General features: G+C 35.1%; 2 protein-coding genes across 2 annotated transcripts in view; both read left to right on the forward strand.

Annotated features, from left to right (window-relative positions):
* The window catches only part of HELRODRAFT_79366 (hypothetical protein), a gene marked incomplete at both ends in the record, with an annotated part of 55,737 nt that extends 37,892 nt beyond the window's left edge, over nt 1-17,845 (forward strand). Inside the window, 8 exons of the mRNA XM_009019401.1 lie at nt 5,554-5,725; nt 6,093-6,206; nt 8,899-8,939; nt 11,687-11,772; nt 12,242-12,400; nt 12,639-12,776; nt 15,665-15,780; nt 17,692-17,845. Of these exons, the coding sequence (XP_009017649.1) occupies nt 5,554-5,725; nt 6,093-6,206; nt 8,899-8,939; nt 11,687-11,772; nt 12,242-12,400; nt 12,639-12,776; nt 15,665-15,780; nt 17,692-17,845 (980 nt within the window). The remainder of the gene's footprint in view (nt 1-5,553; nt 5,726-6,092; nt 6,207-8,898; nt 8,940-11,686; nt 11,773-12,241; nt 12,401-12,638; nt 12,777-15,664; nt 15,781-17,691) is intronic.
* A 1,835-nt stretch (nt 17,846-19,680) lies between these two features.
* On the forward strand, nt 19,681-20,471 carry HELRODRAFT_172757 (hypothetical protein; the record flags this gene model as incomplete). Its single annotated transcript, XM_009019402.1, has 3 exons — nt 19,681-19,783; nt 19,868-20,193; nt 20,271-20,471. The coding sequence occupies 3 exons, from the start codon at nt 19,681-19,683 to the stop codon at nt 20,469-20,471; spliced, it is 630 nt and encodes a 209-aa protein (XP_009017650.1).
* Nucleotides 20,472-25,665: the final 5,194 nt, after the last annotated feature.

The following is a 25,665-nucleotide window of genomic DNA, read 5'->3' on the forward strand; positions in this document are numbered from 1 at the left end:
ATTGTGGGTCATATAGGGGCGTGAAATTGCTAGAGTATGAAATGAAGGTAGTGGAGAAGGTGCTTGAGAGAAGGTTGAGAAATATGGTGACAGTTAGTGTGAAGTGGGTTTATTCCTGGTAGGGGAACGGTGGATGCGTTGTTCATGGTGAGAATGTTGCAGGAGAATTATAGAAAGAAGAAACGAAGATTGTACATGTGTTTTGTGAATCTAGAAAAGGCTTTTGATCGAGTACCGAGGAAGGTCATTGAATGGGCGTTGAGGAAGAAAGGAGTGAATGAGGGACTTGTTAAAGCTGTGATGCAGCTGTATGAAGGGGCAAAGACAAAGGTGAGGGTTGGAAGGGGGATGTCGGACGCTTTTAGTGTTAAGGTAGGAGTGCATCAAGGATCAGTGTTATCACCGTTTCTGTTTGCAATTGTGATGGATGTTGTGTGTGGAAACATAATGGAGGGGTTGTTATTTGAGATTTTGTATGCAGATGATTTAGTCTTGATGGCTGATAGCATGGAAGAATTGCAGTTAAAATTTGACAGATGGAAAAGTGTTATTGAAAAGAAAGGGTTAAAAGTTAATATTGGTAAGACGAAGATAATGGTGAGTGGGGAAGCGAGTGATAAGTAAAACAGACCCCTGTGGGGTTTGTGACAGGAGAGTGAAGGCTAACTCGGTATTGTGTATAGGATGTCAGAAATGGGTGCATAAGAGATGTAGTGGTGTGAGGGGGGCACTGAAAAAGGTGGAAGGCACGTTCAAATGTAAGAAATGTGTTCATGGTGTGATTAATAGGACGGACGCAAGGACGGGGATGAGTGGTGGTATTGAAAGAGTGGAAAGCTTTGTTTACTTAGGGGATAAGCTGAACGCGGATGGAGGATGTTTGAGCGCAGTTACGGCTAGAGTTCGTGTGGGATGGATGAAATTTAGGGAACTTGGTTGGGTATTGTGTGGAAGGGAAAGAAATGGTCAGTGAAGATGAAAGGGAGGGTATATAAAGCATGTGTGAGAGCAGCGATGGTATATGGTGGTGAAACTTGGGTGTTGAGGAGAGAGGAAGAAAGTGTACTGCAGAGGGCTGAAAGAGCTATGGTGAGGATGATGTGTGGGGTTAAAGTGAAGGATAGGAGGAGTAGTACAGAGCTGATGTCGATGATGTGACTGAATGAGGACATTGTGACATTGATAAGGAGATCGAGATTGCGATGGTATGGGCATGTGTTGAGAAGGGATGAAAGGGTCGGGATTAGGCAAGCGTTGGAGTTCGAGGTTGAAGGAGTGGTAGGAAGGGGTCGTCCGCGATTGGGATGGAGAGAGCAGGTGGAGAAGGACAAAGTGAAAGCGGGGTTGCGTGATACTGAGGCGAGTGACAGATGTGGATGGCGTCGAGGGATATTTCGGTTTCATCATAGGTAGCCAAACGGCAACCCCTGATCTCGGGAAAAATGTCGTCTAAACGTGTGTTGTTATATATATATATATATATATATTATTGATGAAAAATTTAATTTTTCCATTTTTCTAACCAATGATCGTAATCATTTTCAAGTTTCTTTAGTTCAAAACCAAAATTTTTGTTTATGTTTTGTTCATCGATAATTAAAACACGCAAAGTGTTATATTTGTCCAAAATGAAAACACGTGAAAGTGTTTATTTTACGATGTTGAATAATTGTAAAACTAAATATTCACTTTGAATAAACAAGGAACCAATAAATATGCACATTATAAAAATATTTGATCATCTGGGCACAACCACAACATATCAATTTGAACACCGAAGATTGTATAGGAATACTGAAAAATGTTTTTCTGTTCTATCATGCATAAAATAAACAAAAATTTTTGTTTTGAACTAAAGAAACTTGAAAATGATTTACAATCAACCGTTAGAAAAATCGAAAAGTATATATATATTTATAAATTTATATATATAAAAAATTGCAGAAGCAGTCCTAATTGACATCAATAACCCAATGAATGTTATGTATAGTATATATATATTATATATATCGTAAACTTTCAAAAGCTAAAACTTCGGTCAATTTTATCAAATACTGCTTATTTATATATATTGAAAAATGAAAAGACAATCTTTAAATTGATTAATGCCAACAGTTCGATAGAAATTATATAATACTGTTTTTATATATTCAAATATAGGTTAATTGGCTATTCAATAAATTACAGATTGTTTACTCAAAAGAACCTTCAGAGAATATGAATTTTAATCAACACATCGATAAAGTTGCTCAGCATTTCAAGGTAAATAATTGAAGCAACCTTTTCATGAAAAATGCAAATTTCAATTTTAATATTTGATTTTCAAGGTACATATAAAGAATAGTATAATAAAAAAAACAGAAAAGTCTGATGCCTGGAGTTTAAAGTCAGGTCAATCAGCAGTATCAGGTTTATTTTATTGTTTATATTACTATTATTATTTACTTTATTCTACTTATTTTATATTTTCGTTGTTTTAATTTCAAGTTATCTCATGTTTTTTTAGATAAGTAAATTCTGTTAAATTTCGATCTAGCTTTCAAAATTAAATAACAAATTTCAGTTTAACCTAGTTTTTGTGCATGAAAAATTTTAAGATTTTTAAGACGAGCTAGGTCATGGAACGAATATTATGATGATAAACATTTCAACAAGTATATTCAATGCAAGGGTTTATATTAACTCGAATTACAGTGAAAATTAAAATAGCAAGACGCCATGCTATCAACGAATAATTCTGGTTTCAAGCGTTTCAAGGATTTTAATGATTCATATGAGCCTTGAAACAATTATGGATTAATTATTAAAAAATCTACGTAGTGGATGTGATTAATATTTTTTTTGATTCTATGCAATCATTATATGATGGCTTGTTAGCCCTTGCTGAAAATTTATTTTTACGTTCTGTTGCTCGTTCTATAATTTGTTATGGCACAAAAGATTAAAATAACTGAGCATATTGTTTTAACGTACGCGTTTCTTTAGTTATGCATTATTAAAAATTATAATTCTCGAGCAATTTTCATTTAGCACTCTTTTAGTCGTTGTTTCGTAGCATTCTTATCGCAACAAGTAAGCTATTTAACCTGAAAAGAATGAAGTTTTCTGAGCAGTGGTTGGTTAATAAAAAATTGATATAACACCATTTTCGAAAATAATATATTAGTTAAAAATGAACAAGGAGATAAGTGAAGATTATTTGGATACGATAAAATATTGAATACAAAGGGTAAAGTTGACATTGACATCGATGATAAAAATGGATAGTTAAGAGTTTACATTTCTGGAACGTGCTCTCAGGTGCTGCCAGGAGGGTACCTTCATCAGAGATACTCTCGATTGGTTGCGATCTCAACGGTCACGTTGGAGAGAAAACTAATGGGTTCTGTGGTGTGCACTAAGGTTTTGGTCATAGTGATCAGAATAAAAATGTTGTTCGGATTCTCGAGTTAGCTGAAGTTCACGAATTCTACCTGTTGAACACCTAATTCAAAAAGAGTATAAACATCTGATCACGTATAAAAGTGGGATGTCATGCAACAACACAGACGACTCAAAAACACCAAAGTCATTCCAGGTGAAGCATGCATCACGCAGCATTGACTTTTTATAGCTGATATGATCGTAGAACGTTCGCGTTTTGTGACAGGTCGAGCACCACGTAAAATGAAGACGTGGAAATTGAAAAACTCCATGTTTTAAGAAAGATTCCAAGATTTGGTAACAGCACAGCTAGATCATTAAATGCAAGCAGGCATAACTTTGAAATTTTTCCAGGCTGTTCTGATAAATGCTGCCACAACGGTATGTGGGAAATCCTGTGTGAGACGTCAACACGATCGCGAAACTTGGTTGTAGGAGGAAGCGGTAAAAAAGGCTATTGCCAGTAAAAAAAAGTTGCATTCAAACAACGGCAGAAAACAAAAACTGTTGAAGATTGGAAAATCTACTGTATGAGGAACACGGGAGCAAAATGTCAAGTCGCGGTGGCTTGTGCTAATCAATGCAGGGAAGGGCTGTCAACACGCAAGGATGAACAAATAGGGTCACTCTATCGAATAGCTAAACAAACCAAACGGTTGAAAAAGTATATAGTCGGTGCCGCGTATATTAAGGATAAAAGTGGTACCATAATAACTTCATAGAATGAAGTGAAAGAGCATTCATAGGAAGGACTATTTCCATCGTCAGTTGAATGAAACGATCCCTATTAAAGTAGGCTTTGATGCTTTGCCAGTTGAAGGCCCAATTCATGACATTACAGCTGTTGAGCTTGCAGATGCTCTGAGGGCTATGAAGGATGGTAAAGCGGCTGACTCACAAGCGACATCATCAGGGCATCCGGTGAAGCGGGTTTTTTGGCTATTACACATCTGAGGATATTGCCTTGACGGCGGCGTCAGAACAGGATGTTTAAGGTGTGGAATGCCCAGCTCGCCGATCACGTTCTCAAGGTAAATCTTGATAAGACAAAAGTGGTGACCACTGGTGAATCCACTGAACCCGTAAACACTGGTCACTGGCCGTGTTTGATCTGCAGAGCTGGAGTGGGAAGCATTTGATTGAAATCAAATGCATACGATGTCTGAAATGGTGTCACAAACGCTGCCCAAAATATAATGGTTCGCTGACGAAGGTGGTCGATTTTATCTGCCCCGCCTGCATCAATCTGCGACAGCAGAGTCCGCGCGGTAACACGATTGGAACAACCGTGATAAAAACTGTTTCATCGTTCCAATACCTGGGGGATGTACTCTATTGCTCTGGAACACCTGAGGCCGCCGTTCGTGCACGTATACTTGCAGCGTGGTGCAGATGGCATCTTGCCTAGGTGCTGATGCGGCGCGGCATTCCACTGTCACTTCGCTCAGAGTTGTTCAATTTAGCGATACGCTCCGTGTTGATGTGTGATGCAGATGCGTGGCTAATGACAACAAGACTCGAGCAGTAACTTTACCGATTCGATGGATGCAACATGTAAATCTGAAGGACCATATTCATATGACCGAAATCTTGAGCTGTGAAGGATTGTGCGCCCTAAAAGATGAATGTCGACGTAATCGTCTACGTTGGTTTGATCATGTCAAGCGAAGCGAAGATGGGACATTAATCTCTATCTCGGTCATCATGTGGTACCCAACCACCGGGTTATCCAAAGAAATCTTAGATGCAAACAATACAGGTAGACCTGAAGACACTAAATTTCAGGGAGTTGGACGCAAATGATCGAGAAGCTTGGAGACAGAAATTGATGTCAGGAATACAAATGTTCAATCCGAAACGGAAAAGGACTATAAATAGGATTGATTAGAAGTCTTCATTTCACCCTTGCACAATAGAAAGTATTATTCCAAATAAAAGTTCTTGTTTCGAAGGCATTTTTTTTCAGGATTTTAAAGTGATTATTAATAATCAACTTAGTAGATGTGATTAATGTTTGTATTTGATTTATTGCTGTCATTTTATGTTGGCTTGCCTGTCCTTGCCGAACATGTATTTCTACCCCTTAAAACAATGAAGGTGTGGAATGTTAAGAATCAGTAATAGTGGAAGTGATTAATATCTTTTGTTTAATTTTATTTTCATATCAAGGGAGAATCTTAAGTTACTGGTGCTTTAGCCCTGGTTACACTATGGCTGACCTCAAGGATCATGGTGTTAGAGTTATTTTATTGACCTCTGGAACATTATCACCTTTAGAATCATTTGTGTCTGAATTTGGCATGTTAGTTTTTGCTGATTTTTTTATAGTGACATTCTATATAAACATATTTTCCAGTTTTCAAATTAACTGCTGAATTTAATTTAGTCAGCTCTAACACTTCATCCTATGTTTATTTATTTATTGATTACATTTTTTCAATGTTTTCTAGAGACATCAACAAGTAACACACACAGCCTGTAAATACTAGTAAAACAACGCATTACACACACTGCATAATAGTTGGCCAGGATCTTTTTGCATCGAATCCGGTCACTGCCAAGCACTTTACCGTTACACCATCGAGCCGCAACATGTGTTTAAAATTGAATTATATGTAGTTAACATATATATTTATTCGTTATTTAATTATACATTATTTTGAATCTAGTGATTTCCCAGTGCAGCTGGAGAACCCTCACGTTATTGATAGCAATCAAGTTTGGATTGGAAGCGTCGAAAAGGGTCCTGATAATGCAATTTTGTCATCCACATATGAGATGAGGTTTTAACGTCCAATTGATCTATATTATAGTTTTTATCATTGAGTATCGTTTTCATAGTCATTTAAACATTTATTTTAATTAAAAAAGATGTAGCTAATTTTTTCGTTTTCAAGTTCGTCAAATATTTTACTATAAATTATATGGTTGCACCGGATAGTACTTTTTGATATCCGGCCGGAACAGGAGCCGGATGTAGCCGGTTAGGAAAAACTGATATCCGGTCAACGCTGGAGCCTGATATTGACTAAAAAATTGCGCGTTTTAATAGTTAACATGTATACACCAAAAACTGTTTAAATTATTACTGTTTAACCTCTGAAATTATAAAACTGAAATATTTACAAACACATATGTTTTTCAAAAAGTTATATTAAAATTGAATTAATTTTTTAATATATTAGTTTTTCTGCATTGCTTGTTCAGTTGTCATTGATAACTTGGCCACGTGTTTGTTGCGTTAATTAGTGGAAGCAAAGGTATACTCTGTTGCTATCAACCTATAGCAAGCTGCACGCAAATCGTTATTTGCATATGCATTGATAATGACCAAACTTACCGAATCTACCATTAGTCTGTCTTTGTGTGTTAATGATCGTATAAATAATATATATATATATGAACCATCCAGGTCAAATGTAACAGACATTAATTAACGCATGTCTACTCGTCTACTTTATACTTGTTAAAATAAATGTAAACACTGTATATTTTACTATTTTAATAAATGTAGACACTATATTTTACTATCCAGCAGTGATATCCGGCCGGAGCCTAATATGGGCCGGAGCCGAATATGGCCGGATAGTGAAAAATAACCGAATATTTGACCGGGGCTGAAGCTCCGGTGCAAGCCTGATTTATTTATTGCTTAATTATTCAATTGCCTACCGTTTCTTGTTCATTTCAAAAATTAAATGTTTTTACGCGAAAGTTTTCAAGAGTGCTTTATTGTCTACTGATTCGTTTAAATGCCGTTTTCGTTTTATTAATGGCTGGACCTTGTAGTCATCAACTAACCACAGGACTACCTTTTTTGTAATTGTCAAATTCTTTTCTGAAGATTCGAACAATTTCAAAAGTGAATTGTATATTTTAGACGATAAAGTTTGAAGTTGGGCGTTATATTTGTTTAGACATTTTTATACGAATCCCTATAGTTCCATCATATTTCCGGTTTGGAGAGAGGTCAAATTAGCAATAATTTCTCTATACTCAGCACGAACATCTGGTTTTTGGCTTGAATCTTTTTCTAGAAATTACCTGACTTCATTCATATTTCAACGCTCTAGCTTCATTATCGCGAGCAGACCGTCGGGTAATGGAGAGACTTTCTAAATTAAATGAGTTAGATCCTTGTTGTATGTCTTTTTTGGAAACTTCCCATCGGACAGTAGAAGCACTGAAAAAGTTATAAACATGTCGGATCAACCAACAAAAATTGCAAGCTTTTGCACAGGACTCAGCTATATTTGTGCCAACAAGGTTAAATGAGTGAACTCAGCATGGTATTAATAAAACTTGATGATTGACTTTCTAGATGCGCGCCTGAAGTCCTGAATACTTTCCAGCCATGTTTGAAGCGTTATCCTAGTATTTTCCGAGATAGTTTTGAAGATCCACGTTTTGTGATTGTAAAAAAAAGATAGTGCATTAAACTGGTTTTGATATTTGTGGCCAGTGTTTGGTGAAAACGCCAAAACGCTTCGTAAGGCATTTGCTTTTTTGAAAGTATCTGAGTACCACGGAAAGTTGACAAACTTCTACTGTCAAGCGTTGAGTCGACAATTAATCAATATTTGCTACTTTATATTTGGTTGACGAATTCATATTGGCGAGTTTAAATTAATTAAAATTAGAAACCATTATTTTTTGAGTGAAGTAGAAATTTCAATAATAATTTTTATTAAACTTGGTCATTTAAAAATCTGGTTTTCAAAATTTGCCGCCTCACAAAATTTGCCGCCTCAGGCCGGTGCCTATTGTGCTTGTGTTTAGATCCGCCACTGGCATCATTATCATAAGCGTTTAAAAAGTATGTAGGAAAACTGGTTGAAATTAGTAGGTGCCAAGACGCAGCTTCGAAGGTTGATGCATCCAAGTTGCTTTTCTTGATATTGTTTTTGAAGGTAGCTGTAAAAACAAACCAAACGCTTTGTATAGGTTAAGAAACATGCCATGCCTGCTTATGACACCAGCCTTTGCAGTCTTTTTCCAACTCTAGCGTTGAGGAGTTGTTATGTGAAACCACTAATTTAAAGGTGGCACAAAGACAAAATGAGTCATTGGCCAGAAATTATATATAATTAGCTCATTAACGCCAAAAGGAATTTCAAAGATTTTTTGCAAAATGAAGTTTGAATGACAAAACCAGCATCACTTAAGCGCATTTTTTATTTCTGGCTTTTCCATAAAAATGTGTAACCAGGTTAAACTAGTGTCAAATTTGGTCAGTGAGCCTTCGTCAGGTAGCTGATTCTCAGCGCAGCTTCAACATGAATATGTTTTTAAATATAAAAATATTTCGTCTGAGTCTGACTTATCTGGCTCAAGTCTTATACCAAAAAAAACCAGAGTCCGTAAAAACCGAATTTTTTAAATTCTCCTTATGTTAAAAAGTTGACTTTTGTTGAATATTATCTAAAAATCGGCAATCTAATAATAAAATCTTTTGACTAATTAAAAATACAACAGATTCAAGAAAGAATATTTAATTTCCATTGGAAACACAATAGGTTGTTTATATTTTTCTAAAATGTCACTAATGTAGTTTTTTAAGGTTATTTTTTAATGTAAATTGTACATAAAAATTATTTCAATATCAAAATCTTATTTTTTATATCAATCTATCAGCGTATTATATTCTAACAACAAATGGTTCAAAAGTTTTCATGGTTTTTTTTAGCAAATTCGTTTATATTTAATGTTAACGATACAATTAACCCTGCGATGACGCCCACTCCAACACTACGCCTTTCCTCATTCCGTATACCATATCCCCACCCCTCCCCATGTACACCTTTATATCCGTCTGCATCCGCCCCCACATGACCATTCAAATCACCCAACAACACCACAAACTCATCCAACCCCGCTTGCCCACTCTCGTCAGAAACATCATCATAAAACCTATCCTTCTCCTCTTCCTACTTTGTTGCGGAGCATATCCTGATATTACCCTCACTATTACCTTTCCAAACACCATCACCACACCAATTACACCATTGCTTTTCCGCCTTACTTCCAACACCTTCTCTACCAACTCTTTTCTTACCATCACACCAATTCCTCCCGTACCATCATCTCCCTTCCACCACAACTTATACCTTCCACCTTTAGCCCTCACAAACTTTGTACATTTTCCCTTCCATCTAATCTCCTGTAATGCAGCCACGTCAACTATTCTCCTCTGCAACTTTTTCACCACTTCCAAACTCCTTCCTGTCAGCGTGCCTACATTCCAGGTACCAAACCTCCAACCCCTTGGTCTTCATGTAATCTTTCCATCCATAGTGCCTTGCACCGCCACACTATAGAGTGGGGTGCCAGTAGCCAGACCATCCACAGGGTCTTGCACCACAACCCCACGGGCTGGTTCTCCGGGGATTCTTCGCACCCTCTTCTGCTGGAAACTGAGGGCCATTGTTACTTTTGTCATCATAAATATTTTATTGGCTAATTTTTACGCAGGATGCCCTTCCTTACGCAACCACAGTTAAAAACAGTAGGCCTAGCCTTTGATGATCCAACATCACTCACAAGGGAGGACCTATAACCAGGACATCATTATGGAAAGCAAACATAAAAGATAGAACATCCCTGCCTTTTGGTGTAATAAATTCAACTGGAAGTTTTTTTTACTTTTTCTTACTGTCCCTATTAAAGTAAGCTTTTCTTTTTTCATCATCTGGATAAGAGAAAAACTTGTGAAAAAGTTATCACGTATAATATTTTTTCCAGAATCTTTTAATTTTTCTGATAAATCTAACAAAACTCTTTGAGCCTGATCTTTTTTTCTTCATTTGATTTTCTACCTACATATGTAAATTTGTAAACGAGTTACATAGTAAGTTTGACAATTACTCATCAACCGAAACTTTAAGCTATATTTTCTAGGTTTACTTGGAATATATTGCTTGAAAAAACAATGTACTCTAAAAGTTAGGAGTTGTTCGTCAATAACGACATTTTCATAAGGAATATATACATCCTCCAATGTCTTTTCCCACATTTCAAACAACTCTTATGGAACTCAATTTGTGTTCACTTTTCTTTTGCCTTCGTTTTATGCATCATCAAACCTCAAAGCACTATTTATTTGTTTGAATCTATCCCTTGGCATGGCTTTATTGAATAATGTGCGTTCACGTTTTTTGTTTCAAAATTCATTGACAGCTTCATTTTTGCTTTTGTGTATTTGTGTACTCCAGAAAGAATAAGCAATCCAATGTACCAAAAAAATTCTTTTTATCAAACTCCTTCAAATTAAAAATCTGCTTTTCCTCTCCTTCTTTATTTGTCAATTTCAAAATGTTTTCAACTATATTATCTCTAAAAAAAAAGCTGAAATGAAGAAATAGGGCTGTCTACATTTTTTCTAGCAAATCTTGTTGGACCGGGCTTCTCGTGAATTACATTCATCTTACCACGCCTTCTACATTTGTTGTAAAAACTGGTTCATTTTGTCCACATTTAGATACACATTTTTTTCCCATTATTATTGCTTTCATCAGAAGAGCCTAGATCTGAATTAGAAATGTCATTTTGTACATCTGAAAGTATTATATATTCATATTATTGCTATTTGATACATTATTTGAAAAATTGTATTTTTTATCTTATCTTACTTGTACTCTGAAGTGTATATTCTATTTCATCATCATCGACTTCAACGAGAAGAGGTTCATTTCTTTCATCATTAGTAAGTTCTACATTCGAATAATCAGTAATTTCTTGCTCACTAAAACTCTTTGTAACTAAAATTACCAATTATCAATTTTTTGGCTTGCTATAAAGTAAATCTTTCAGAATACGCCATTTTAGCTAATTGTTTGAAAAAAGTGTTGGGCTGCTTGTGCCAAAGATTTGAAAAGTTTGACAATAATTTTCATAGCTAATAATAATACAATCAAATAAAAATAGTAACATTAAAATTTGATTGTTTTTCATTATTTACATAATTAAAATATTTTAAAAAGTTATTTTAATTTGGGGTGAAAATCAACCTCAATCGTCCTAGGTGCTATATGCATTCAATACTCTCTAGCGTTATATTTTTGTCAAATTTTAGTTGTAAATCAACAGAATAGATGATTTTAGGAAAAGTTATAAAAAGAAAGCCAAACTTTTGTGTATTTTTTTTTCATGCTTAGAAAGTAGCTCTGGAATAGATTTTTACCCCAGCCATCATCGTAGGGTTGAACAAAATTATCAAATGCGATTGCTTATTTGTTGTTAACTGGTCATAAACAACACTTTATAGTTAACTTCAATCGTATCGTTCCTATGGGACTACTCATATTTTTTCCATCGTACGTAGTCATGGAAAAATGCATAGACGCTTGGCAGGTTTGTTTGATTGATTTATTTATAATTAATTTTATTTATTTATTTTTTTTTATTTATGACTCAATCACACTCACTTATTTATTTACTTGTTTATTTTATTTCTTATTAATTAATTATTTATTATATTAAGATGAAAATATTCTGGCCATTTAAATTATATAACTTTCCTTAATCATTTATTATTTTTTTATAAATGGATATTTTAATTTAGTTTTTTCATTCTTTTGTGTTGATTTTCAATTTTCACTCGCTTTATTTGCAAATTAGCAGTCCTTACATTAAAAATCATTCAAACGAAATTCCAGCATGACTATATAGTATACATACTCATTTCTTGTCGTAAACTTCGTGGATTTTTGGCAAATTAAAACTTTTGAGCTTGTATGCTAGTTTTTTATATTATTTTTTGTTAATTTCATAAAATTATGAGTTTCATAAAATTATATTATTAAACAATATTTCAATGCAGAGAAATGCAGCTATATACAAAAGATTAGAAGCTACAAAGAAAATTTTCATTGAACCAAAAGATAAATCAAAATTTTCAACGACTATGCAGGAATATTATGATTCTTTCAAAGATCCAAAAAATGCGGGGGCAATATTTATGGCTGTATGCAGAGGAAAGGTGGGTTTTTTGAATATAATTATCGTCATTAAGTCTGATTTTTCTTAATTTATCATCCTTATATATTTGTTTTTAAGATGACTCCGATTGAATTTAATTCAAATTTGTAAATAATTTTAATTAAGAGGAAAAATTTTTGAATTAATTTATAACACTTTCATATTATCAAGTTAAATTGTTAATAAAACTACGTTTTTGAATAGCTGTACTGTTTCACTTGTTAATATAATTAATTAAGGTGAGTGAGGGCTTAGACTTTTCAGATAATTATGGAAGAGGAGTGGTTATTACAGGACTTCCCTATCCACCTAAAAAAGATGCACGAGTCATGTTAAAAATGCTGTTTCTTGATGAAATTAGAAAAGCTAATAGAATGGTATTGTTTTTTTTCATGTTCATCACTTTATTGTTTTATATTGAGGGAAAATTTTGGAGTAAACCCATTAAAAATTATTCAACATGGTTTAAATTACACAAATTTTGTCTGAGAAATAGTCTGCCGATGGCGAGATTTTTTTTTAGTCATAACTCACCATCGGTTCCATCGCGGGAAAAATTTATCGATAGATGATTAAAATTTTTTAGACTGAATTGTGTGTTTGGGATGTTTTCCTTGGTTCTAAACACCCGGAAAAATACCTTCCAGACAAAAACACTTTGGAAATAAACGTCTAAAGCAGGCAAAAACCTCTCGAAAGAAAATCCTTGAACAAAAATCTCCTTGACAAAAACTCCTTGAACAAAAAACCCGGACAAAACCCCCCAAAAAACCCCGGACAAATATTTCTCGGACAAAATCCCCCCGTGCAATAATCACCTCAAGCAAAAAACTCCCCGGACAAAACCTCTGTACAATATACCCCGAAACAAAAATCCTCCCAGGACAAAATCCCTGTGTAATACACCTCCTTAGCAAAAATATGTAACCCCCGATAAATATATAGACCCTCGATAAATGGTCCAAAAGTAAACAAAAATTATAGCTACAAAGTGTTTCGGTTCTCTTTTCCACTGTGCGCTTTTTTGTTGTAAGTTTTTTCGGAATTTTCTCTAGTGTGCAGTTTTTGTTCCGAGGTTTATTGCACACAGGGTTTGTCCGGGGGTTTTTGTCTGGTCACCGTTTTCATTCACAGTTGAAACTTCTGCGAGATGAACAATCACTGTATAATCACTGGGCGGCGTGATGGCTCAATGGTTAAAGGCGCCTGGTCTTGCTATTGCTATGACTGGGTTCGAATACAAAGAGATCCCCGCCTGTCATATGCAATATGTATGATGCGTGGTTTGCACGCGTATTCATATACGCTGTGTGTGTGTCGTTGCGTTGAAACCTCTGAAGCAAACGCAAAAGAGAGAGAGAAACCTTTAACCTCTATAAGAACTATTTGCCAAAAATTCATCGCTAGAAGATTAAAAATTTATTGGCTACTATTATTTGATTGGGGTGTTTTCATTGACGTTTTAAATATTCTTTTGTATTTTTAATAAATTTTCGTTTTAATACTTTTCTGACAATATGTCTCTCGAATATGTGATAAACAAAAAAGGAAAGAGAAAATTAGTGGGCAATTGTCACACATACGTCAAGGATAGAGCTAAAGATCATAAAATTTTATTGAAATGCAGCGTGTTTTAAGGTACCCATTGTCGAGCCCATTCAGACGATACTAAAATTTTAAAAGGGATAGGTGAGCATAATCATGTTGCAAATGTTACAAGAATTTAAGCAGTGAGGGTTTTGTCAATATGATAAAAGGTGAAGCGAAAAATGCCACTCATCGGATAATTACGGATGCATCCAGTCGTTGGTCAATAGCCTTCACCTATCACATTAAAGAAAACGGTTCGCAAAGCTAGACAGAGGCTGAATCGTTCTTCAAAAATCCAACTTCACTGGTAGAACTTAAGATTTCTGCCGTTTATCAAATTACACGTGCTGGCGATCACGTTCTTTCGCACGATAACAACGATGGCCCAAATCGGATTCTCATTTTTTCCCACACAAAGAAATCTTCAACTTCTCTCTAGTTCGGCAAATTGCTACGCTGATGCAACTTTCAAAACTGTGTCGCCATTGTTCATTTAACTATACACAATTCATGGTGTCATCTCTGCGGTTTTTGCACTATTACCATCAAAAACGGAAGAAATTTATCATCGTTTCCTTAATCAACTTATTTGCTTTCGGCAAAATTTTGCTGCAGCTTCGATTATGACTGACTTCTATTGATGCTTTTGACACGTTCCCAGCTTCGAGACAAAAAGGCTGTTTTTTCCGTTTCTGCCAGTGCATTTGGCGTAACATTCAATCTAATGGTCTTCAACGACGTTATGAAACAGACGTTGAATTTGCTTTAAAGATGCGGATGCTTTCGACTCTTGCCTTTGTACCTCCAACTGATATTGTTGAAAAGTTTGAACGGCTATCAGGAGAATTTTCAGCTGAAGGAGTACCAATCATAGATTACTTTGAGGACACATGGATTAGACGTGCAAATCGTCGTCAAAGAGGCCTCTCTGTTTTCGATACGAACTATGGAATTGTTATTATGATGTATTAATGGGCGCTTCCAAAACTAAAAATTTTTGCGAAGGATGGCATAGAGCCTTTGGCGAATTTATTGGTGCTAGTCACTGGACTGTTTGGAAATTTATCAATGGCTTAAAAAATGAACATGTACCAAACGAAGAAAAAATTGAATTGTGTCTTGCCGGTGGAGACCGCCTTGCAGCAAAAAAGTGCTAAAGCGAAAAATTTTTTCTGTGAATAAATTTCGCTGTGAAAAATTTTCTCTGCAATGAATTTTCCCTGCAAAGAATTTTCTCGCGAAGAATTTTCCGGACACCCTCATTATGTAATCGTCTCCAAAAAAAAAACAATTCGGGTTAAGTGCTTTAATCAGCTATAGGTTTAGAAGCAGATTCAAAACGACGACTACTATCCGAATGGCTTTTAGACTGACTTCTATGGAAGACAAAACTAAATAACTGGATAATAAAATTCTTAGCGGCAAAAATGGTTTGGCTTAAATACGTCAAAGGAAAAATCAAAAATTAGCGTAAATTATAAATATGGATTCAGCGGCATTTATAAGAGGGCACTAACTAAAGTGGCTCTCTGCCCCAAACGCTAGGTCAAGGAAATGAATGAATGAATAAATGAATGAATGAAACCTTTAAATAATTTATGAATTTGCATATTTTATTTGGTTTTATATTTCAATTGGATATCCATGGTCCTATAATTTAATTAATAACTTACAGGCCATATCAGGACAAGAATGGTACAACCAACAAGCATGGAGAGCTGTAAACCAAGCTCTTGGTAGAGTTATTAGACATAGAAATGATTTTGGGGCAATCATGCTTTGTGATATCAGGTATTTCCCTACAGTTTAAAAAAAAGTTTGATTGTTTAGTTCTCAATCGCTTACCAGAATATAAAAATGCTACTAATTTAAGTTCGGATGTCAATTATAAATTAATGAAATTATTGTTCAACAAAACTCTTTTCGTTAAAAATTTCCATGCGTTTGCTTTGTTATCAGTCTTGTACGCCAGCTTTTGGAAATATTTAATTTTTCTTTTTCACTGATTTTTTTATTATAACTTGGTTTTGTTACGTGTTAGTCTGTTTTCAATTGGCCTTAATCCTCATTTTCTGAGCCAATTACTATTTCAAGTTCTGACAATGGTTTTGTCGTTTTTGTAGTGTTTTTTTTTTATTTATTAGTAAAATAATTAATTTCTTTTATATTTGATTGAAGTTTTCTAGTTTTTCAATGTTTTATAAGTTCCTGCTAACACTCCATATCATTAAAGAATTTGATTTAAAGTCTTCTAATTAGAAATTACTATTTCAAAAATTCGTCTTTTTTTAGTAATATAAAAAGAGCTATAGAAATTATTTTTTTAATGCTAAATTTTATGCCGTCAGATAAACAGACTTGTTCGTTATTTTTATATCTTTATTTTATTATGGAAAATGATTAGAAATGGGGAAAGGCTTTTGGAAAAAAGATCGTAGTTGGATTAGAAAAGTTTGAATATTTTAAAAAATATCATCAAGATGTATTTAAGTGAAGTGTGTTAAAAATGTGTTTTCTTGAAATGTTTAATTGTTTAAATATGGATATAAAAAATAAATCTGAACTGGAAAATGGTCACGTTCATTCCTGAGATTAATGATAAATAAATAATGATAATTAACATTTTGATTGCAATGTGGTAGAGATTGGATTGTTTAAAATGGATTGGCTAAAAAATACCAATCAATTAATTTGAAAAAATTGACTAAAGATTTGAGATTATCACAGATAAAGAATTATCACTTGATAGAATTTTGTGTGCTTAAGTTTTTTCAGTAGAGTAGTCGATTTGAGCTTATGACAATGGACAGTTGAAAAGGTGTTGAGATTGCTAAGGTTCCCGCGTTAACGCCGTGCTGCCAACATTGCTTGGTCGTTGCACTAAATACCGAGCAAGCGTCAAAGTAAATAGCGATGCACTCTCTCACTCGGGTTTTTGCCTAAATGTAATGTTTTGAAGGTTAGTGAAAGAAAACTAAGCGAGAAGTCGTCGTTGAAATTTTATGTTAAAAAATGACTTAATCGATAGCATAGGACAGGGTTAGGGACGTATAAAAAAGTGAGATAATAGTGAAATACACCTCAATAAACAAATAATTGAAATCACACTTTTTTGGTCTCATATATTTTAACAATTGAAGATATATTTTGTTTTCATTTTATATAATTAAATTAAATTTGTTTTTACAAAAATTGTAAATCCTGTCCTGGTTATGACATTAAACTGACCCTCACTGCCTTGTGAGTGATGTTGGATCATCAAAGGCTAGGCCCACCGCTTATAACTGTGGTTGCGTAAGGAAGGGCGTCCTGCGTAAAAATTAGCCAAATAAATTATTTATGATGATAGAAGTGACAATGGCCCTCAGTATCCGGCAGAATGGCGTCGAGGGGTATTTCGGTTTCATCATAGGTAGCCAAACGGCAACCCCCGATCTCGGGGAAAATGTCGTCTAAACGTGTGTTGTTGTTGTTGTTGTTGTTGTAGAAGTAAATCATTAAACGATTAACAGCCAACGTTGTTAAGTAACTGACTAAAATTATCTATAAAATAATATTGCGGTGGACAAAATTTGGAATTGGATAATTTATTCTGAACCCAGTTTTTTAAATACTGATCATTTGAGAATGATTCTTGAAAATTTATAACATTTTTTGTTCTTATGTTATTTCATTCAAAAAATATTTCAAATTATATATAAGATTCAGAGCAGTTCAAGACCAACTTCCGATATGGCTGCGATCTGTCGTGAAAAGATATACCAGTTTTGGCCTAATTGTAAAAAATTTACTATCGTTTTTCAAATTGCATGAATCAGAGGTTAGAACGAATAAACTAACTTTTTGTTTAATTTAATTTGTTTCATTTTTTTCTTATTGAACACTTTTAACATATATTTTTTTAAGATCAATAAAATAAAGCAAGCCAATGTACAACAAAATGGAAATGAAGGAACATATTGCAAAACCGTTTACACCAAACTATACAGCTCTCCAATTTTTTCTGAATATGTTAAAGGTATTGGAATTGAATTGAATAAATTACCAAAGGCTTCCACAGTGAACAATCACTATTTTTCTGATAGCGGTATGTTGATGAAATATTCTTTTGTTAATATTCGCAATAATTGCTGTGGTATGTTGATAATAAAATTTTATCATAGATATAAAAATTGATTTTGATTATTATTAATTTCGTTACTTTTAATTATTTTATAGCAATGAGTCGAATTTATTTTTACACATTGAAATTTTTCGATGAACTCCTACAGCAAAGACGTCGCCTAAGATTAAAAGATGAACTGAGTTGAAGTCGATGAATATACGACTGGTCCAACTAAATTTACAAAATAGATATGGCGTTTAAACAAGGCAGTTAAATGTTAAACGCCTACATTTTTGGTAAAACGGTCGATATTTATGTAGGACCAAAGCACTAAACTGAATCCAGTGGCCAATCTAGTAATCACTATCCATTTAAATCTAACCCACAGAAGACATTTATTAAGTAGAGTTCTATTTTGTGTCGCGCTCCATTCAACGTTTTAAACAATCTTCAACAAACAAAACAAATAATTTTAACGCAAAGGTTGATGCAGATGTCACTGAAAATGCTGACCCATGCTATGGAGAACGCAATGATCAAGAACAGTTATAGAACGAATTCTGTTTGTGGTTACCAATACACTTATTTATCTACACACGGAAAAACTCGAAAAACTATAAAAAGTCGGGATTGACTGTATACTGATTCTACGGAATTGGAGATGTTTAGTATATAATGATTTCAAAAACTTCGGTGTCGACTATGATTATAATCACATATTGGTACTTCTATCAATAAAAAGGAATCACGGGAAAAGGAAAAATGAACTAAAAAAAATGGGTGATAGAATAAAGACATGGAATAAAAAACTAACTAAAACTAAAGAAATAAAAGATTAAACCGGATTTAAAAGGCGATTAGATAGGATTAGGTCATTAATATTTTCAACTCAATATTAGATAGTGCAATAAAAAATGAAAACATCGGTTGAATTACTAAAAATTAATATTGTAGGCTAAACAATAAATGATCTCGGTTTTCTGATGATATTGATCTGACAAAAGGAGAAACAGAAATTATTTCGGAAACCAGGCCATATTTTAAGTAGAATTTGAAAAACTGGTACTAATCGATCAGTTTGTGTGCTTAAAACCAGTAACAATTGCCTAAAAGAAATTTACAAAAGAATAGCTATTGCATTCCCAAATAATTTGGATAAAAAATTGAGAACTGTTTTAAAGCAAATCCATAATAGTATGTATATCTATCGAAACAAAGTTGAAAATAAAGAAAATGTAAAAGTCTCTTAGACATGCTTAATTAATACCTAATGACATGCTAATTGAATGGTTGTTAATGCCGGGGGTGGTAATGGGGATAAGCTCCCACCATCTATAAAATGCTCCAATATGGCAAGCGTCTCAAAGAGCCTCTGACAACCAAGCCCAACTCCTGGCCTTCACGCGGCAGAACTGCTTAAACTAACAGGAAAAGGGGCGAAGGCGAATAACTGGCGCCATAACCAGTTGCTTCGGGCAGGTGAAGCTCGTTAGCCTTGGTCGGCTATTTACCTAGGAGAAGGAAAACTCTGACTTCAAACCTCTAACCCCATCACCACCCCCGGCATTAACAACCATTCAATTAGCATGTCTAACCCTTGCGGCATACCTGTTCATGGGAAAGGCTATGGGAGCAAATCCAGACAGAAAACCACACTCCACCACCTGAGTTGCGGTCCAGTAATATCAGGTGCCGGTCCAAAGTCCGGATAGAAAGGAATGGTTGACAGGAGCTTGCTACACTGTCGTAAAAACGCTAATAACACGATGGTAGTCCAAAAAAAGTATGCACATACCGACTCGGACGTCACCCGGGTGAACAAGGTCCGCGCTGCAGCTTTGGGGACTAGAGGCTGCAGTGTAAAGTATGCTATTGAGTCCCAGAAAGATAGACTGAAGATGGGGTTGACAGTTGGAGTTTGGAATGTCAGGTCATTGTGGCAGACAGGGGCTTACGCGTTGATGAAGAAAGAACTTGAACGATTCAGATATGCTGGGGTTGGTCTGTGCGAGGTCCGATGGACAGGAGGTGGAGAAATGGAAGGTGGGAAGATATTATGGTCTGGAACAGAGAGGGAGCACGTCTATGGAGTTGGAATGGTTATTGGCGAAAAAGCAAAAAAAGCAATGTTGGAGTACAATCCAGTGAATGAAGAATGATGTATGCGAGGTTTAAGGGATACCCGAGAGACATTGATGTGGTAGTGGCCTATGCTCCAACAATGGATCACTTGGATGCAGAAATCGAGGCATTCTACGATCAACTGGAGCAAACATTGAATGTACTGCCAAAGAAAGATGTTAAGATAATCGCCGGAACGCAAAGATCGGAAGAGACAATATTGGTTTTGAAGAAGTCATGGGAAAATACGGTATAGGAAACAGAAATAATAGAGGACAAAGACAGCTGGAATTTGCAAAAGACCAAAAAATGTATATAACAAAACACAAAATACAAAAAAATGGACATGGGAATCACCAGATGGAAAAACAACGAACATGATAGATTTGATTTTGATAGAACAGAAATGGATGAAATTTGTTACTCAGTGCCGTGCTTTTCCAAGTGCAGAGATTAGATCAGATCATCGTCTAGTGTTATTCAACGTCAAGATGAAAATAACGAAGAGACTAAAGTCAGGCGAAAATATCAAAAGAGTGAAATATAGCACAGAAATGATAAAAGAGAAGTTGAAAGACATCAGAAATGTAATAGAAAACAAATTGGATACAAAAACAAAGTACGATATGAAAACAAGAGTCAGTAACTTGGAGAAAGTGCTTAAGACTGCAGCCGGAAAATGCGAAGTAGGGAAAAACATAATAAAACCCTGGATAAGTGATGAAACTTGGAAACTCGTAGAGGAAAGAAGACAGTTGAAAGCAACAAAAAGACAAAACAACGAAAATGAGATGAAATATAAACAACTGTGTTGCAAAATAAAGAAAAGTACCAGAGCAGATAAAAGAAGATGGATAAACGATAGATGCGAAAGGGTAGAAGCACAAGTTGGACAAAACAAAACAGGAGAGGCGTATCAGCTAGTCAGACAGTTAAAAGGAAAACTGAAGAATACGTCAAGATTTATTAAAGACAAGGATGGAAATGTTCTAACTGAAGGCCAACAAATCAAAGATAGATGGTCGGAATATATCAAGGACCTGTTCACAGATAAAAACACGTATACAAAGGAGGTGTTACAGGCTTTAAAAGAAAGAAAAGTAGTCAATGAGGAAGAAACGGAAATAACATTGGAGGAAGTAATAAAAGCAATGAAGAAAATGAGGAACAACAAGAGCACAGGGAGAGACGGAATTCCCATAGGGCTGATCAAAGCGGGAGGACCAATTGTATGTAATGAGATTCACAAAATCTGCCAAGAAATCTGGGACAGTGAAAAATGGCCAGAAGATTGGTGTAAATCAATCTTGATCATGTTGCCAAAAAAAGGAGACCTGAAAGACTGCAACAACTACAGATCAATAGCACTGATCCCTCATATGTGCAAGATCATGCTGACGATCTTGAAAGAACGATTGGAGAAAGACATAGAGCAGCATTTAGGAGAGGAGCAGGCAGGTTTCAGAAAGGACAGAAGTACAGTCTAGCAAATCCTGATGTTGAGACTATTGTTGGAAGATGCAGGAAGCAGAGGTCAAACAACTTTTCATTGTTTTGTGGATTTTAAGAAGGCGTTTGATTCAGTCTGGCACGAAGGTTTGTGGGCAGCTTTGGAAATTATGGGAGTGTCAACAAAAATGGTAAGGGTGCTGAAAGGGCTTTATGAGGAGTCAACAATGGCGGTAAAGCTGGGAGACTGGATCAAAGCGAGCATAGGAAGTAGACAAGGAGATCCAATATCACCATTACTGTTCTTAGCACTGTTGGAAAGAGCCTTGGAAAAAATGGAGAATGCAGATATTGAGGGAATCGACATTGGAGGCAGAGTGATAAGGGACCTCAGGTTTGCAGATGATATAGATCTGCTAGCATCTAGTGCAGAGGGTCTACAGAAACTGATCGAGTTGACGTACGATGGTGGAAGAAACCATGGACTACACATCAACAGCAGTAAGAAAAAGATAATGATTTCGGAAGCAGGTGGAAACAATGATGAATTCCAGATAGGAGCAGAAAAGCTCGAACAAGTGAACCAATTTATATATCTGGGCAGCCTCATAACTGATGACAATAATTGTTCGAAAGAAATTGATAGAAGAATAGCAATCGCGAGAGGAATGTTTGCATCTTTGAAAGTAATATTGAAAAACGGTAATGTATCTACAAAAACAAAGGTAAAGATCGTAGAAGCGTGTGTGTTTTCTACATTGATGTATGCATGTGAGGCTTGGACGTTGAAAAAAAGAGACAAAGACAAACTGGAAGCATTCGAGATGCATTGTTATAGAAAGTTGCTGGGAATCAGTTGGAGACAAAAGATAAGAAACGATGCCATAAGAAAACAACTTGGAAGACAAAAAACTGTGTATGAAAGTGTCAAGGAAAGAAAGCTGGGTATCTTTGGGCACATCTGCAGAATGACAGACGACAGACTGATCAAAAAAGTACTGATGAGAAAGAGGGACTGGAAGAAAAAAGTTGGAAGACCTGTGAGGAAGTGGATGGATGATATCACGGAATGGACGGGGGTTGGAACATTGAGCTCAATGAAGATGGCGAGAGAAAGAAAAGGATTTTGGAGAGATAGAAGAATACCATCGGCCTCAACGGTCCCTTAAGGGATTACAGAGGATCATTGAATGAATGAATGAAATGACATGCTAATTAAAACTGTACTGAGTAAGGAGTTAAAAACTTGTCAAGAAATGAATCAGACAGAAAAACAATGACGTTTTTACGTAAAGATCAAATTATGAAAATTGGAAATATTTGTAAAATGCCGGGTGACATGCTTTTTAAAGCGATTATGGAAGCAATCAATCAATCAATCAATCTTCGTTTTGCGTCCAGAGACCCGGTTTCCCGAGGTAGGACGTTGTTTTCTTTGCCATCAATTTTTTGCGCCAAATTAGACGATCAGTTGTATTCATTTCATTTAAATTTAGAGCTTTCATGTCTTGCTCGATTGTTTGCGACCAGGATTTCTTTGGACGGCCTTTGGGACGTGTGCCAGGTACTTCAACATCTGTAAGAGAAGTTATGGCACTGTTTCCACTTCGTTTGACATGACCAAACCACCGCAGACGGTGTTGCCGGCATTCGTCCTTTATATCATCTAAACCAGCACGACGCAGAATTTCGGTAGATTTGATGTGGTCCTTTAGACTAATTCGTTGCATCCATCGAAGCATTTTCATGTCGGTTCGTTGAAGTTGTTGTTCCAGTTTGGTTGTCATTGGCCATGTTTCTGCACCATATAACAACACCGGACGTATCACAGATTTTTAAAGTCTTGATCGTAGTGGTAGTGGGATGTCACGCCGCATCAATATAGAGGCAAGGAGATGCCATTTATTCCAGGCTGCACGTATGCGTGCTCGAACGGCAGCTTCAGCTGTTCCAGTACAATCCAGAACATCCCCTAGATATTGAAACGATGTGACTTTCTCTATTTTAATGACTTCAAAAACAGTGCTATTTCGAATTTGTTGTTATGGATTGATGCAAGCAGGACAAACAAAATTGGACACTTTAGATAAAGTACCAATTATTTTTGAACAACGTTTGTGACACCACTGGTTACACTGCTGACACTTGATTGAATTGTTACCTACACCAGCTTTACAAACTGAACAGGGCCATCGTCCAGTAGCTGTGGATTGGATGGGTTCACCAGTGTTCATTGCTTTGGTTTTGCTGATGTTGACTTTAAAGCGACTATGGAAGCAACGTTAAATTAAATTTAAATTTGACAATTTTATGAAAAGATACTGACTTTTAAATGATGACTGTATTCATTATGTTTATCATGTCTAGCATTATGTTTATCAGAACCAACAACTAACTTGAACTTTAATTTTGCTCTTTTCAAATCCAATTCATTGTTATATTTTTTATGTGTCTATGGTTGCTAAAAATATAACTTAATTAGCAAATGTGAAATATCCTAAAAGTTGGTGACGACAAGCTAATACAAAACATGTATGAAATTGAAGCTGATGAAGATAATGCGACGGTTGCAGAACAAATTAATATTCATCAAACTTTATCGAAAACCTCTAAAAGTCTTATCCCAGCACTTGATGTTATGGAGGTATTTATTATATATTTACTTTTTAATTTGAAAACAGATATTTTCATTAACATTTAAATTCAGTGTCATTAAGCTAATTTTATTTTTGAGTATCTGATGCCAGTTCTGTTTTGGTCTGCACACTGTTTCAGTTTGCACATATACGTTGTCTGAGGTCATTAAGACTTTTTTCGATTCAATGCTTTAATTTAATCAATTTTAGGAAAAACGAAGCGATTGTCTTAAAAAAATTCTCACTTGAACAGTCGTTATTGTTTATCTCAACAAAATCAACGTTGTATCTTGCTATTTATGATTGTTTTACTGATTTTTGCTTTTGAGATCAAGAAACTTGACAATGATTCAATGATTTACGATCTTACATTAGAAAAATCAAAAAATAAGGAAACTATCTAACGCGGAACCTGCTGTGATTTTCATCAATATATATTATTATTATCAACAATTTATTAAGCGCATTATAAAGTTGAAATTTCTCGAAAGCGCTCTCTATTATAAATGAAATCAGTGAAGGTCAATAAAGTACAAATCAATAAAGTATTTCTATGTCAAAATAAATATGTTTTTAAGTTCCTCTTAAAATCATCAAGCTTTAGTCCAGGCATTCTGAGCGATTGCGGAAGACTGTTCCAGGCAATTGGTCCTGACACGGCAATATTTCTAGTTGCAGTTTGTAGTTGAGTTGTTGTCACTGCCAGTAGGTTGGCATAGTCTGATCTCAATTTTACACCTGTTGAAGAAGCTGTTTTTTTTTAAGATTTTATTTGCTAAATATACTGGTAACAACCCGTTCAAAGCCTTATACATAGTCACACAAATCTCTTAAAATGGGTGTCACATGGTCATACTTTCTACGTCCAACAGTTATTTTTGCAGCTCTATTCTGTATTGATTGAAGAAAAGCAATAGATCTCTCTGGTAATCCATTGAACAAGTTATTACAGTGGTCTAACCGTGAATAAACAAACGCATGAATTAGTGTTTGCATGGTTGTTTGATGTAAATATTTTCGAACGCGGTATAACTGGCAAAGCTGATAAGAACATGATTTGGATATGGTTTTTATATGATCTTTGAAAGATAATCTCGAATCAAAAATACACCCTAGGTTTGTGGCATTTTCACAGAATTGTATTTCATTATTATCAATTTTGACTGAATTAATATTAATTTTAGAAAGCTGTTGCCATGTACCGACAGGTAAAAATTGATTTTATCTTGATTCAATTTGAGACAATTTCTTGACATCCATGTACCTATTTTAGTCAAGCATTCAATGAGATTTTCAACTTTACTTTCAAACAGTTCTGGTTCACTGCTAACTATTATTTGGATGTCATCAGCGTACGCATGTTAT

The sequence above is a fragment of the Helobdella robusta genome (assembly GCF_000326865.2).
Source record: "Helobdella robusta unplaced genomic scaffold HELROscaffold_24, whole genome shotgun sequence".
NCBI lineage: Eukaryota > Metazoa > Annelida > Clitellata > Rhynchobdellida > Glossiphoniidae > Helobdella > Helobdella robusta.